General features: G+C 52.0%; 1 protein-coding gene across 1 annotated transcript; it reads right to left on the reverse strand.

Annotated features, from left to right (window-relative positions):
• On the reverse strand, positions 1–6,237 carry LOC140189313 (trypsin inhibitor ClTI-1-like). The gene is made up of 4 exons (XM_072246021.1): positions 6,183–6,237; positions 3,095–3,132; positions 1,868–1,980; positions 1–155 (listed from the first exon to the last, which is right to left on the reverse strand). Exons 1-4 carry the CDS (start codon positions 6,232–6,234, stop codon positions 62–64), a joined length of 297 nt encoding a protein of 98 aa, XP_072102122.1. The 5' UTR covers positions 6,235–6,237; the 3' UTR covers positions 1–61.
• Positions 6,238–12,608: the final 6,371 nt, after the last annotated feature.

The raw sequence follows: 12,608 nt of genomic DNA on the forward strand, positions 1-12,608 counted from the left end.
TTTTGGCACTTTAATTCCTGCTGTGGGACGCCAGAAACCCGTCTCCAAAACTTCTCGGGTTCTATGTCTTTGGTCGCTTTATTTTGAGCTGTGTGGGGCCGGTCAACGAATCGCACTGTCCCTCGTGTAGGATTTTAATCCTGAAGCCGGTTCCCCTGAAACACAGCGGAAGCTGTTGATTCACTGACGATTTTTATACAGCCTCCGCTCTCCCATCTCCACCACCCCTCTCCCCTCCCCCTTTCCCCTCCCCTTCTCCTCTCCTCTCCCCTCCTCTCTCCTCTCTTCCATCTCCCATCTTCACATCCCCTCTCCCCTCCCCTCTCCCCCTCTCTCCCGACTCCCCTCTCCCCTCCCCTCTCGCCACCTCTCTTCCCTTCCCCTTTTCCTCTCCTCTCTCCCCTCTCCACCTCCCCTCTCCACCGTCCCTCTCCACCTCCCCTCTCCCCTCCCCTCTTCCACTCCTCTCTCCCTTCTCCCCTCTCCCCTCCCCTCTTCCCCTCCCCTTTTCCTCCCCTCTCTCCCCTCCTCTCTCCTCTCTCCCCTCTCCATCTCCCATCTCCCTCTCCCCTCCCCTTTCCTCCTCCCCTCTCCCCACTCCCCTCTCCCCTCTCCTCTCGCCACCCCTCTTCCCCTCCCCTTTTCCTCTCCTCTCTCCCCTCTCCACCTCCCCTCTCCCCCTCTCCTCTTCCCCCTCCTCTCTCCTCTCTCCGCTTTCCATCTCCCCTTTCTACCACCCCTCTCCCCTCACATCTCCCCCCTCTCTCCCCACTCCCCTCTTCTCCTCCCCTTTTCCCCTCCTCTCTCCCCTCCCCTCTTCCCCTCCTCTCTCGCTTCTCCCCCTCCCCTCCCCTCTTCCCCTCCCCTTTTCCTCCCTTCTCTCCCCTCCTTTCTCCTCTCTCCCCTCTCCATCTCCCATCTCCCTCTCCCCTCCCCTTTTTCTCCTCCTCTCTCCCTTCTCCCCTCCCTTTTCTCCTCCTCTCTCCCTCTCCCCTTTCCACCTCCCCCTCCATCTCCCCTCTTCCATTCCCCATCTCCCCTCTCCCCTCTCCCCTCCCCCTCCCTCTCCCCCTCCCCACTTCCCCTCCCCTCTTCCCCTCCCCTCTCCATCTCCCCTTTCCCCGCCCCCTCTCACCCTCCTTCTCCCCCTCCCCTCTCCCCTCCCCTCTCCCCTCCCCTCTTCCTCTCCCCGCTCCCCTTTCCACCTCCCCCTGCCCACATCCTCTCCCTCACCCCTCTCAACACTTCCATCTCTGATCTCCCTCTCCCCCTTCTATCTCCCTCCTCACAGCCTCTTCCTCCTTCCTCTCCTTTCTCTCATCCCCTCTCCCCTCTCCACCTCCATTCTCCCCACAGCCCCTCCATCTTCTGTCTCCCTCTCCCCACTTCCATCTCCCAAGTCCCTCTCCCCCCCACTGCCTCTCTCCCTCTTTTCCCACTGCTTCTCCCTCTCCCCTCCATTTCCCCTCTTCCATTTCCCTCTCACATTCCCTCCCTCTCCTCTTTCTCCCCTCTCTCCTCACCCTTCCCCTCCTCTCTCCCCTCTCTCTCCCCTCTCGCCCCTTTCCCCCTCTGCTCTCCTATCTCCCCTACCTCTCCCCACTCCTCCTCCACTCTCCCCTCTCCCATCTCCTCTCCGCCTCTCTCCCTCTACCTCAGTCTCAGTTTACCGATCGAAACGCGGTGTTCGCGTGAACAACCAGCACAGCCTCGGGAGGCAGCCCGCAAGCGTGGCCACACATTCCGTCACCCACATCCCACACCCGCGATGCTTGGCAGATCAACGAGCAACAAGACACGAGAGCGAAACTGAGCCCCCTTGGCCCCCCGCCTGGCCCGGCTGGGCCCGGCACCCGGTGTAACTTACCAGTTGTACAGACACAGGCTGCAGAGGTTGATGAACGTGATCCCGTTACTGCCACACAGGGGTCGTAGAACCATCGGACAGACGGGGTGATAGGGGAAATCTTCACACCTCGGCTGTGAGAAACACCGAGAAACGGTCACGGGTACAGACAACACCCCGGTAACCCAGAACTGGTGCGGAGTAGGGAGATTTTCCGGGCTATTGGCTGCGGTAACGCACCAAATTCACATTCGTTAGATGTTGTGCACAGGACGTTAACTAATCTTCATTTAAACCGCAGAGTTCATACAGTGTGTGCGGGTTTAAGGCAGCGGGAGACGGGGTCCCGGCGGGTTGAACGGGAGCGGGAGATGGGGTCCCGGCGGGTTAAACGGGAGGGGAGAAGGGCTCCCGGCGGGTTTAATGGGAGCGGGAGACGGGGTCCCGGCGGGTTGAACGGGAGCTGGAGACGGGGTCCCGGCGGGTTTAAGGCAGCGAGAGACGGGGTCCCGGCGGGTTGAACGGGAGGGTAGACGGGTTCCCGGCGGGTTAAACGGGAGGGGAGAAGGGCTCCCGGCGGGTTTAAAGGGAGCGGGAGACGGGGTCCCAGCGGGTTGAATGGGAGGGGAGACGGAGTCCCGACGGGCTGAACGGGAGCGGGAGACGGGGTCCCGGTGGCTTGAACGGGAGTGGGAGACGGAGTCCCGGCGGATTGAACGGGAGCGGGAGACGGGGTCCCGGCGGGTTGAACGGGAGGGGAGACGAGCTCCCAGCGGGTTTAAAGGGAGCGGAAGACGGGGTCCCGGCGGGTTGAACGGGAGCTGGAGACAGGGTCCCGGTGGGTTGAACGGGAGCTGGAGACGGGGTTCCGGCGGGTTGAACGGGAGCGGGAGACGGGGTCTCGGTGGGTTTAAAGGCAGTGGGAGACGGGGTCCCGGCGGGTTGAACGAGAGCGGGAGATGGGGTCACGGCCGGTTGAACGGGGGTTGAAAATGGGATCCCTGCGAGTTTAAAAGGTATGTGCGGGACTGCAGTCTCTGCCATCTCTCCTGTGAGTGGGGTAGAATCCGGATCCGGGTTTCCCAAAAGGAATTGGACTGAGATTGGGGAACGGAGACGGAACCGGATTGCTGTGCTGGGATCCTGCACAGACTCGATGGGCCGAACGGCTCCCACCATTCTGTCAGGGCGTAGGTGGGGACAGGGTTGGCGATGCGCGCGGAGAGGGAAATGCCAAGGCGGGAATACCTCAATGCCAGACGCTGCCAGCGTGGTTCTAACCAGTTCTGAAACACAGATAAAGAGCAAAATAAACTTATTATCAAAGTACTTGCGCGTCACCCTGAGATTCATTTTCAAAGAAGATACTAAAAGCTTTTTTTTAAGTATATGTAGGGTAAAAGGGAGTTGATAGTAGATATTGGACCAATAGAAAATGATGCTGGAGCTATTGTAATGAGAGACGCGGAGATGGCAGAGGAACTGAATGCATATTCTGCATCAGTCTTCACAGTGGAAGAAACCTGCAGTATACCGCATGTCAGGGAAGTGAAGTTTGTGCAGTGAAAATTATGACTGAGAAGGTGCTCAGGAAGCTTAATGGTCTGAGGGTGGACAAATCTCCTGGACCTGATGGAACGCACCCTCGGGTTCTGAAGGAAGTAACTGGAGAGATTGCGGAGGCATTAACAGTGATCTTTCAAGAATCAATAGATTCTGGCATTGTACCCAATGACTGGAAAATTGCAAGTGTTACTCCGCTATTTAAGAAGGGTGGGAGGCAGCAGAAAGGAAACTATAGACCTGTTAGCCTGACATCAATGGTTGGGAAGTTGATGGAATCGATTGTTAAGGATGAGGTTACGGAGTACCGGGAGGCACATGACAAGATAGGCCAAAGCCTGCGTGGTTTCCTGAAAGGAAGATCCTGCCTGACAAACCTACTGCAATTTTTTTGAGGAAATGACAAGCAGGGTTGACAAAGGAAATGCAGTGAATGTGATTTTCAGAAAGCCTTTGACAAGGTGCCACACATGAGGCTGCTTAGCAAGATAAGAGCCCATAGATTTACAGGGAAGTTACTGGCATGGTTGGAGCATTGGCTGATAGGCAGGAAACAGAGAGTGGGAATAAAGGGATCCTATTCTGGCTGGCTGCCCGTTACCAGTGGAGTTCCACAGGGGTCGGTGTTGGGACCGCTGCTTTTTACAATGTAGGTCAATGATTTGGACTATGGGAATAATCAATTTGTGGCTAAATTTGCTAATGATACAAAGATAGGTGGAGGAGCGGGTAGTGTAGAGGAAACAGAGAGCCTGCAGAGAGACTTAGATAGTTTAGGGGAATGGGCAAAGAAGTGGCAAATGAAATACAATGTTGGAAAGTGTATGGTCATGCACTTTGGTGGAAGAAATAAATGGACAAACTATTATTTAGATGGGGAGAGAATTCAAAATGCAGAGATGCAAAGGGACTTGGGAGTCCTTGTGCAGGATACCCTAAAGGTTAACCTCCAGGTTGAGTCGGTTGTGAAGAAGGCGAATGCGATGTTGGCATTCATTTCTAGAGGTATAGAATATAAGAGCAGGGATGTGATGTTGAGGCTCTATAAGGCACTCGTGAGACCACACTTGGAGTATTGTGTGCAGTTTCGGGCTCTTTATTTTAGAAAGGATATACTGACATTGGAGAGGGTTCAGAGAAGATTCACGGGAATGTTCCCAGGAATGAAAGGGTTACTGTATGAGGAACGTCTGGCATCTCTTGGGCTGTATTCCCTGGAGTTCAGGAGAATGAGGGGGGAATCTCATAGAAACATTCCAAATGTTAAAAGCCCTGAACAGATTAGATATGGCAAAGTTATTTCCCATGGTAAGTCTAGGACAAAAGGACAAGACTTCAGGATTGAAGGACGTCCATTTAGAACTGAGATGCAGAGAAATTACTTTAGTCAGGGGGTGGTAAATCTGTGGAATTTGTTGCCAGGAGCGGCTGTGGAGGCCAAGTCACTGGGCGCAGTTAAGGCAGAGATAGATAGGTTCTTGATTAGCCAGGGCATCAAAGGGTTTGGGGAGAAGGCAGGGGAGTGGGGTGACTGGGAGAATTGGATCAGCCCATGACTGAATGGTGGAACAGACTCGATGGGCCGAATGGCCTGCTTCTGCTCCTATATCTTGCCTTATGATCAATAGAATCAAGGACAGACCGCACACAAGACCGACTAATAGCCAGTGTGCAGAAGAGAGAAAATAATATTAATAACACTGACATTAATAAGAATCGAGAACATGACGTGAAGAGTCTTTGAAACTGAATCCATAGGTTGTGGGAACAGTTCAGCGATGGGGCAAGTGAAGTTGAGTGAAGTTATCTCGTCTGGTTGAGTCGCGGGGTCAGAGTTGACACAGGTCTGGCCAACAGAAGCCTCTCAGGGTCTCTACCTCTCCCAGAACAGACAGATAGAAGTTCTATCATCTCGATTTCTGTCTGGTTTGAACGATCTTTATGCTTTTTATAGTGGGAGAGTCTAGGACCAGAGGGCACGGCCTCAGGATACAGGCAGGTCCGTTCAGATGAGGAGGAATTTCTTTAGTCATTGCCGCAGACGGCTGTTATTTAAAGCCGACGTTCTTGATTAGTCAGGGCATCAAAGATTACGGGGAAAATAGGGTTAAATCAGACACGATGGGCCGATCTCTATACTTCAAAATACTTAAAATATACTTCATTCACAGAAATTACTTGTCTTAGCTACGGAGATTTGGCAGAGCTCCCCAGACAGGAGGAGTCAGTGGCGCTCCCTCCTCACCGCCTCTCCCGCAGCGCTCCCTCCTCACCACCCGTCCAGCAGCGTTCCCTCCTCACCGCTCTCATATGTGGCGCTCCCTCTTTACCTCCCCCTCCCGCAGCGCTCCCTCCTCACCGTCCCTCCCGCAGCGCTCCCTCCTCACCGCCCGTCCAGCAGCGCTCCCTCCTCACTGCCCCTCCCGCAGCGCTCCCTCCTCACCACCCGTCCAGCAGCGCTCCCTCCTCACTGCTCTCACATGTGGCGCTCCCTCTTTACCTCCCCCTCTCGCAACGCTCCCTCCTCCCCGCCCCTCCCACAGCTCTCCCTCCTCACCGCTCTCACATGTGGCGCTCCTTCTTCACCTCTACCTCCCGCAGCGCTCCCTCTTCACCAGCCCTCCCGCAGCTCTCCCTCCTCACCGCCCCCTCCTGCAGTGCTGTAATCTCCTGAACCGTCAGGCTGCGTCTTTGCCCCAGGGCCTCCCGCAGTGCCACACCTGAAAATTCTATTCCCCCCTCCCCACGCCCCCCGCTCGGAGGTCCCACTCACCGGGACTAGGGTAGAGCAGGAGGGCGAGACCGAACCACTGAATCGTCTTCATATTGAACCCTGGAAGGAAGTGACATAACTTGAGAAAGTTGGTTTATGTAGAGTCTCCCCGCCCCTCCCCACACCGACCCACCTCGAACCCCGACAGGGTTCGGCCCTGCTCTTGATCGTGGCCGAGACAATTCCAGTCCATGCCCTCGGTAGCCGGTAGCCGGTGTTGGAGACTGCGCTTCCCGAGGTGCTACCGGTCTCCTGCCGGTTTATAACCGATTAAAGATTTGTAACTGGTGCAAAAGCTTGCATGCACCTGACGAGAGTATGGGCCCGTCACAGACTCAACGTTATACAGTCAGCTCCCGTGCCTGGCGTCATCTTATGGGCAATCTTAGGTGTTTATATTTATTGTGTTTTTTGTAATTATTATTATTGTTGTGTTCTTTATCTTACATCGATTTTTCTCTGTGATGGATCGGATCCGGAGTAACAATTATGTTGTTCTCTTTTACACTTGTGTACTGGAAATGACATTAAACAATTCTAAATTTTGGAACCGGCTATTCGGCCCAGCTGGTGAACTTTATCACTGTGCAGGTGACGGTCCTTTGACAGGTTATAGCGGACCGACCCTTCTCCGCTGCTCTCCCGGGCCTGTCGTCGACTATAGACCGTGCGGCATGCTGTAAACACCGTGTCCCCTCAATGGAGTGACAATGTAGAGGTAAAAGTGAAAGTCAAAGTAAAATTTATCAGCAAAGTTACCATATTCTACCTTGAGGTTTGTGAGCCCTGCAGACCTTTGCGGTTTGCTGTGGAGTGTTGGGCTTTTAGATTTCTCGAGCACCCGTATTTACTAATTCTTGTCCTAACTAGAGTTGTTAAGCCATTGTGCCTTCTGTTTAATCTTGTCAAGTTAACTGCGACTGACGCGGGTTTTCCGTGTACTGTGATTATTTAAAGTGGACTCCCGGTTACTACTTATCGCGGGGTCCTTGTTTTGAGAATCATCATCTCACAGTGTCGCCTGGTCGAACTGCCGGTGTTCTGTTGGAATTCCTATGTATAAACTCTTGTTTCCGTCCCTATGTGGGAGTCTATCGTTTCTCTGCACCTGGGCTCAGTCACTGCCAGCACTCACCAGGACTGGTCACCTGGGAGATTAATTTTCTTGCAGACATTTACAAGAAAATAAAGAAATACAATAGAACTTACCAAAAAATATTACACATAAACAAAGACTACAAACAACCAATGTGCAAAAGAAGGCAAGTTATGTAAACTTTTTTAAAAATACTGAGCATATACATGTTAAAGGGTTCTTTAAAGTGAATCTGTAGGTGCAGATAAAGAATCCAGGATCAAGTATCAAAGTTCAGCTTTGTATGCCATGCACATTTACAAGGATCAGGGATTTGCTGTGGTGTTGGTCAGGGTGCCACATGAAACAACAAAAAAAACAACAACATAACAACAATAAAGAATTATGTACAACTAAAGTTAGAGGTGAAAGTATGGACATGAAATAAAACGTGCATAAATTAGCATATGGACATGGAATATAGTGTGCATACATTAGCATTGTGTCTGGAGCTCTCGGCGAGGCCTCCTGTACATTGGCCAGACACGTCGCAAGTTGGGGGACCGCTTCATTGGGCACCTCCGCTCCATTTCCATCCGCCGAAAGCGGAACCTCCCCGTGGCCAAACGCTTTCATTCCCATCCCCATTCCCGTTCCAGCATGTTGGGTCATGGGCTCCTCTTGTGCCGCGATGAGGCCGCCCCCAGGGTGGAGGAGTAACACCTTATATTCCGCCCGGGTAAGGACAGACTGGAGTGAGATATAGAGCCAGACCGGGTAAGGGTGGACTGCCGTCACATACAGACCCAGACTGTTAGGACATACATTCTCGTGTGTGTGTGTGTGTGTGTGTGTGTGTGTGTGTGTGTGTGTGTTGTCTCTCTCTCTCTCCGCCTGTGTGTCTATCTCCCTCTCTGTCTATTCGTGTCTCTCTCAGCGTCTTTCTCTGTGTGTACCTGCATCTCTCAGTTTCTCTGTCTCTCTTCTCGCGTTCTCTCTCTCTCGCGCGCACACGCACACGCAGAAAACATACGTTCACAAAACGCTCCAAATTCAAAGAACCCAAACACGCACAGACCTAAAATCTCGCAAAGAATTACTCAAGCAGCGCACGACACCCCCTCTCCTCAGCGCACGACAGCCCCTCTCCCCAGCACACGATACCCCCTCTCCCCAGCGCACGACACCCCCTCCCTCCAGCGCACGACACCCCCTCTCCCCAGCGCACGACACCCCTTCTCCCCAGCGCACGACACCCCCTCTCCCCAGCGCACGACACCCCTCCCTCCAGCGCACGACACCTCCTCTCCCCAGCGCACGACACTCCCTCTCCCCAGCGCACGACACCCCCTCTCTCCAGCGCACGACATCCTCTCTCTCCAGCGCACGATAACCCCCACCCCCCCGTTGATCCGACGGTGCACACCCTCGCCGGGAGGGATTCACCGGCCCTGGAGTCCGCGACCTCTTCCCGCAACCGAGCTCTGTGGATGGGTCTGTGGAAGCTGGGGGACAGACCGGGGTGGGACTGAGGGGTCCCGTCCCGAGACCGACTGCAGGAACTGACCAGCGGAACGGCCGGAGAGCTGACACCCAGCGCGGACGTATCCGAACGTGTCAAAGACCGAGATGCCAACAGGAACTCCCTGTCCCCAAGGTCCCGATGACAAGTTCCTCAGTCTTGGGAACAGAAAAAGATACACGCAGCTCAGAGCGTCCGCTCTGACGTTTTACAGAGGTTGAAAGGACGCGTGTTCGCGGGCTGGGCGTGTGTACTCGCCGAGGGAGACCCCAAACAGATACAGGGAGATTATTGTTCTGTATACAGTAATTAATTTTCTCTAGGTCAAATTTTATTTATAGATCCTATAGAAACATATAAAATCATGAAGGGAATAGATAAGACAGAGGCAGGAAAGTTGTTTCCACTGGCGGGTGAGACTAGAACTAGGGAACAAAGCCTCAAGATTCGGGGGAGTAGATTTAAGATGGAGATGAGGAGGAACTGCTTTTCCCAGAGAGTGGTGAATCTGTGGAATTCTCTGCCCAGTGAAGCAGTGGAGGCTTCTTCACTAAATATATTTAAGACAAGGTTGGATAGATTTTTGCATAGTAGGGGAATTAAGGGCTATGGGGAAAAGGCAGGGAGGTGGAGATGTATCCATGGTCAGATCGGCCATAACCTTATTGAATGGCAGGGCAGGCTCGACGGGCCAAATGGCCGACTCCTGCTCCTATTTCCTATGTTCTTATGTTGGTGGGACCTTGACTCCTCAGAGAACAGAGAGCATTACATCACAGTGCAGGCCCTTCGGCCCACAATGTTGTGCCCAACTTCAAACCCTGCCTCCCATATAACCCCCCACCTTAGATTCCTCCATATACCTGTCTAGTAGTCTCTTAAACTTCACTAGTGTATCTGCCTCCACCACTGACTCAGGCAGTGTATTCCACACACCAACCACTCTCTGAGTAAAACACCTTCCTCTAATATCCCCCTTGAACTTCCCACCCCTTATCGTAAAGCCATGTCCCCTTGTATTGAGCAGTGGTGCCCTGGGGAAGAGGCGCTGGCTATCCACTCTATCTATTCCTCTTATTATCTTGTACACCTCTATCATGTCTCCTCTCATCCTCCTTCTCTACAAAGAGTAAAGCCCTAGCTCCCTTAATCTCTGATCATAATGCGTACTCTCTAAACCAGGCAGCATCCTGGTAAATCTCCTCTGCACTTTTTCCAATGCTTCCACATCCTTCCTATAGTGAGATGACCAGAACTGGACACAGTACTCCAAGTGTGGCCTAACTGGAGTTTTATAGAGCTGCATCATTACCTCGCGACTCTTAAACTCTACCCCTCGACTTATGAAAACTAACACCCCATAAGCTTTCTTAACTACCCTATCCACCTGTGAGGCAACTTTCAGGGATCTGTGGACATGTACCCCGAGATCCCCCTGCTCCTCCACACTACCGAGTATCCTGCCATTTACTTTGTACTCTGCCTTGGAGTTTGTCCTTCCAAAGTGTACCACCTCACACTTCTCCAGGTTGAACTCCATCTGCCACTTCTCAGCCCACTTCTGCATCCTATCAATGTCTCTCTGCAATCTTCGACAATCCTCTACACTATCTAAAACACCAATCTTTGTGTCGTCTGCAAACTTGCCAACCCACCCCTCTACCCTCACATCCAGGTCGTTAATAAAAATCACGAAAAGTAGAGGTCCCAGAACAGATCCTTGTGGGACACCACTAGTCACAATCCTCCAATCTGAATGTACTCCCTCCACCACCACCCTCTGCCTTCTGCAGGCAAGCCAATTCTGAATCCACCTGGCCAAACTTCCCTGGATCCCATGCCTTCTGACTTCCTGAATAAGCCTACCGTGTGGAACCTTGTCAAATGCCTTACTAAAATCCATTTAGATCACATCCACTGCACTACCCTAATCTATATCCCTGGTCACCTCCTCAAAGAACTCTATCAGGCTTGTTAGACACGATCTGCCCTTCACAAAGCCATGCTGACTGTCCCTGATCAGACCATGATTCTCTAAATGCCCAGAGATCCTATCTCTAAGAATCTTTTCCAACAGCTTTCCCACCACAGACGTAAGGCTCATTGGTCTATAATTACCCAGACTATCCCTACTACCTTTCTTGAACAAGAAGACAACATTCACCTCCCTCCAATCCTCCAGTACCATTCCTGTGGATAATGAGGACATAAAGATCCTAGCCAAAGGCTCTGCAATCTCTTCCCTCGCCTCGTGGAGCAGCCTGGGGAATATTCCATCAGGTCCCGGGGACTTATTTTAACAACTCTAACACCTCCTCTCCCTTAATATCAACATGCTCCAGAACATCAACCTCACTCATATTGTCCTCACCATCATCAAGTTCCCTCTCACTGGTGAATACCGAAGAAAAGTATTCATTGAGGTAGAGTAAGATGAGTGAACACACACGAGTCCTCATAGAGGGATCAGAAGTGGAGAGAGTGAGCAGTTTCAAGTTCTTGGGCATCAGGATCTCTGAGGATCCAACCTGGTCCCAACATCTCCATGCAGACACAAAGAAGGCACGACAGTGGCTATATCTCGTTAAGAGTCTGGGGAGATTTGGTCTGTCACTGAAAACACTCAAACGCTTGCACAGATGTACCATGGGAAGCATTCTAACTGGCTGCATCACCATCTGGTTTGTTGGGGGGGGGCGACGCTGAGGCTACTGCACAGGATTGAAATAAACTGCAGAGAGTTGTAAACTCAGTCAGCTCCATCATGGGCACCGGCCTCCGTAGTATCCAGGACATCTTCAAGGATCGATGCCTCAGAAAGGCAGCGTCCATCGTTACGGACCCTCATCACCCAGGACATGCCCTCTTCTCATTGCTACCATCAGGGAGGAGGTACAGAAGCCAAGACACAGACTCAACGGTTCAGGAGCAGCTTCTTCCCCTCTGCCAACAGTATATATATATATATATATATATATATATATATATATATATACAAACGTACTTACTGTAATTCAGCTCTGTTTCTATATTTATCATGTATTGCATTGTACCGCCGATGCAAAGTAAATTTCATGACATATTAAACTTGTTTCTGATCCTGGTAAATCTCCTCTGCTTCCTCTCTAAAACTTCCACATCCCTCCTGTAATAAGGTGACCAGGACTGAACACAATACTCCCAGTGTGGTCTGACCGGGGTTTTATAGAGCTGCAACATTACCTCATGATAGAGATGTGTAAAAGCATGAGGGGGTATAGATAGGGTAAATGCAAGCAGGCTTTGCTCACTGGGGTTGGGTGGGACTACAACCGGAGGTCATGGGTTAAGGGTGAAAGGTGAGAAGTTGAAGGGGAACTTCTTCACTCAGAGGGTGGAACGAGCTGACAGCACAAGTGGTGGACGTGAGCTCGATGTCAATGTTTACGAGAAGTTTGGATAGGTACATGGAGGGGAAGAATATGGAGGGGTGTGATCCCAGTGCAGGTGGATGGGAGTAGGCAGTTTAAATGATTTAGCATGGACTAGATGGGCCGAAGGGCCTGTTTCTATGCTGTACTTTTCTATGTCTCTAACTCAATTAAGGTTGTTAGCCCTGAACCTGGAGGACTGGTGGACCACTCTTAGTCTGACCTCTACCCTTTGACCCTGTTTGGCATGGGTGACCCTACCAAGAGCCAAAGCAGAAAGCCCTGACTCCAGCCAGCACAGCTCTCCAGGTCATTGAGACACACAAAGCCTCCAAACCCTACGAAAAGGTTGTGGACCTCTCGGAGGTGTGTACATTAAGGAAAGACGCTTATACCCTGGGCGTGAATGCCCAGGCAAC

Source organism: Mobula birostris, chromosome 28 (genome assembly GCF_030028105.1).
Source record: "Mobula birostris isolate sMobBir1 chromosome 28, sMobBir1.hap1, whole genome shotgun sequence".
NCBI lineage: Eukaryota > Metazoa > Chordata > Chondrichthyes > Myliobatiformes > Myliobatidae > Mobula > Mobula birostris.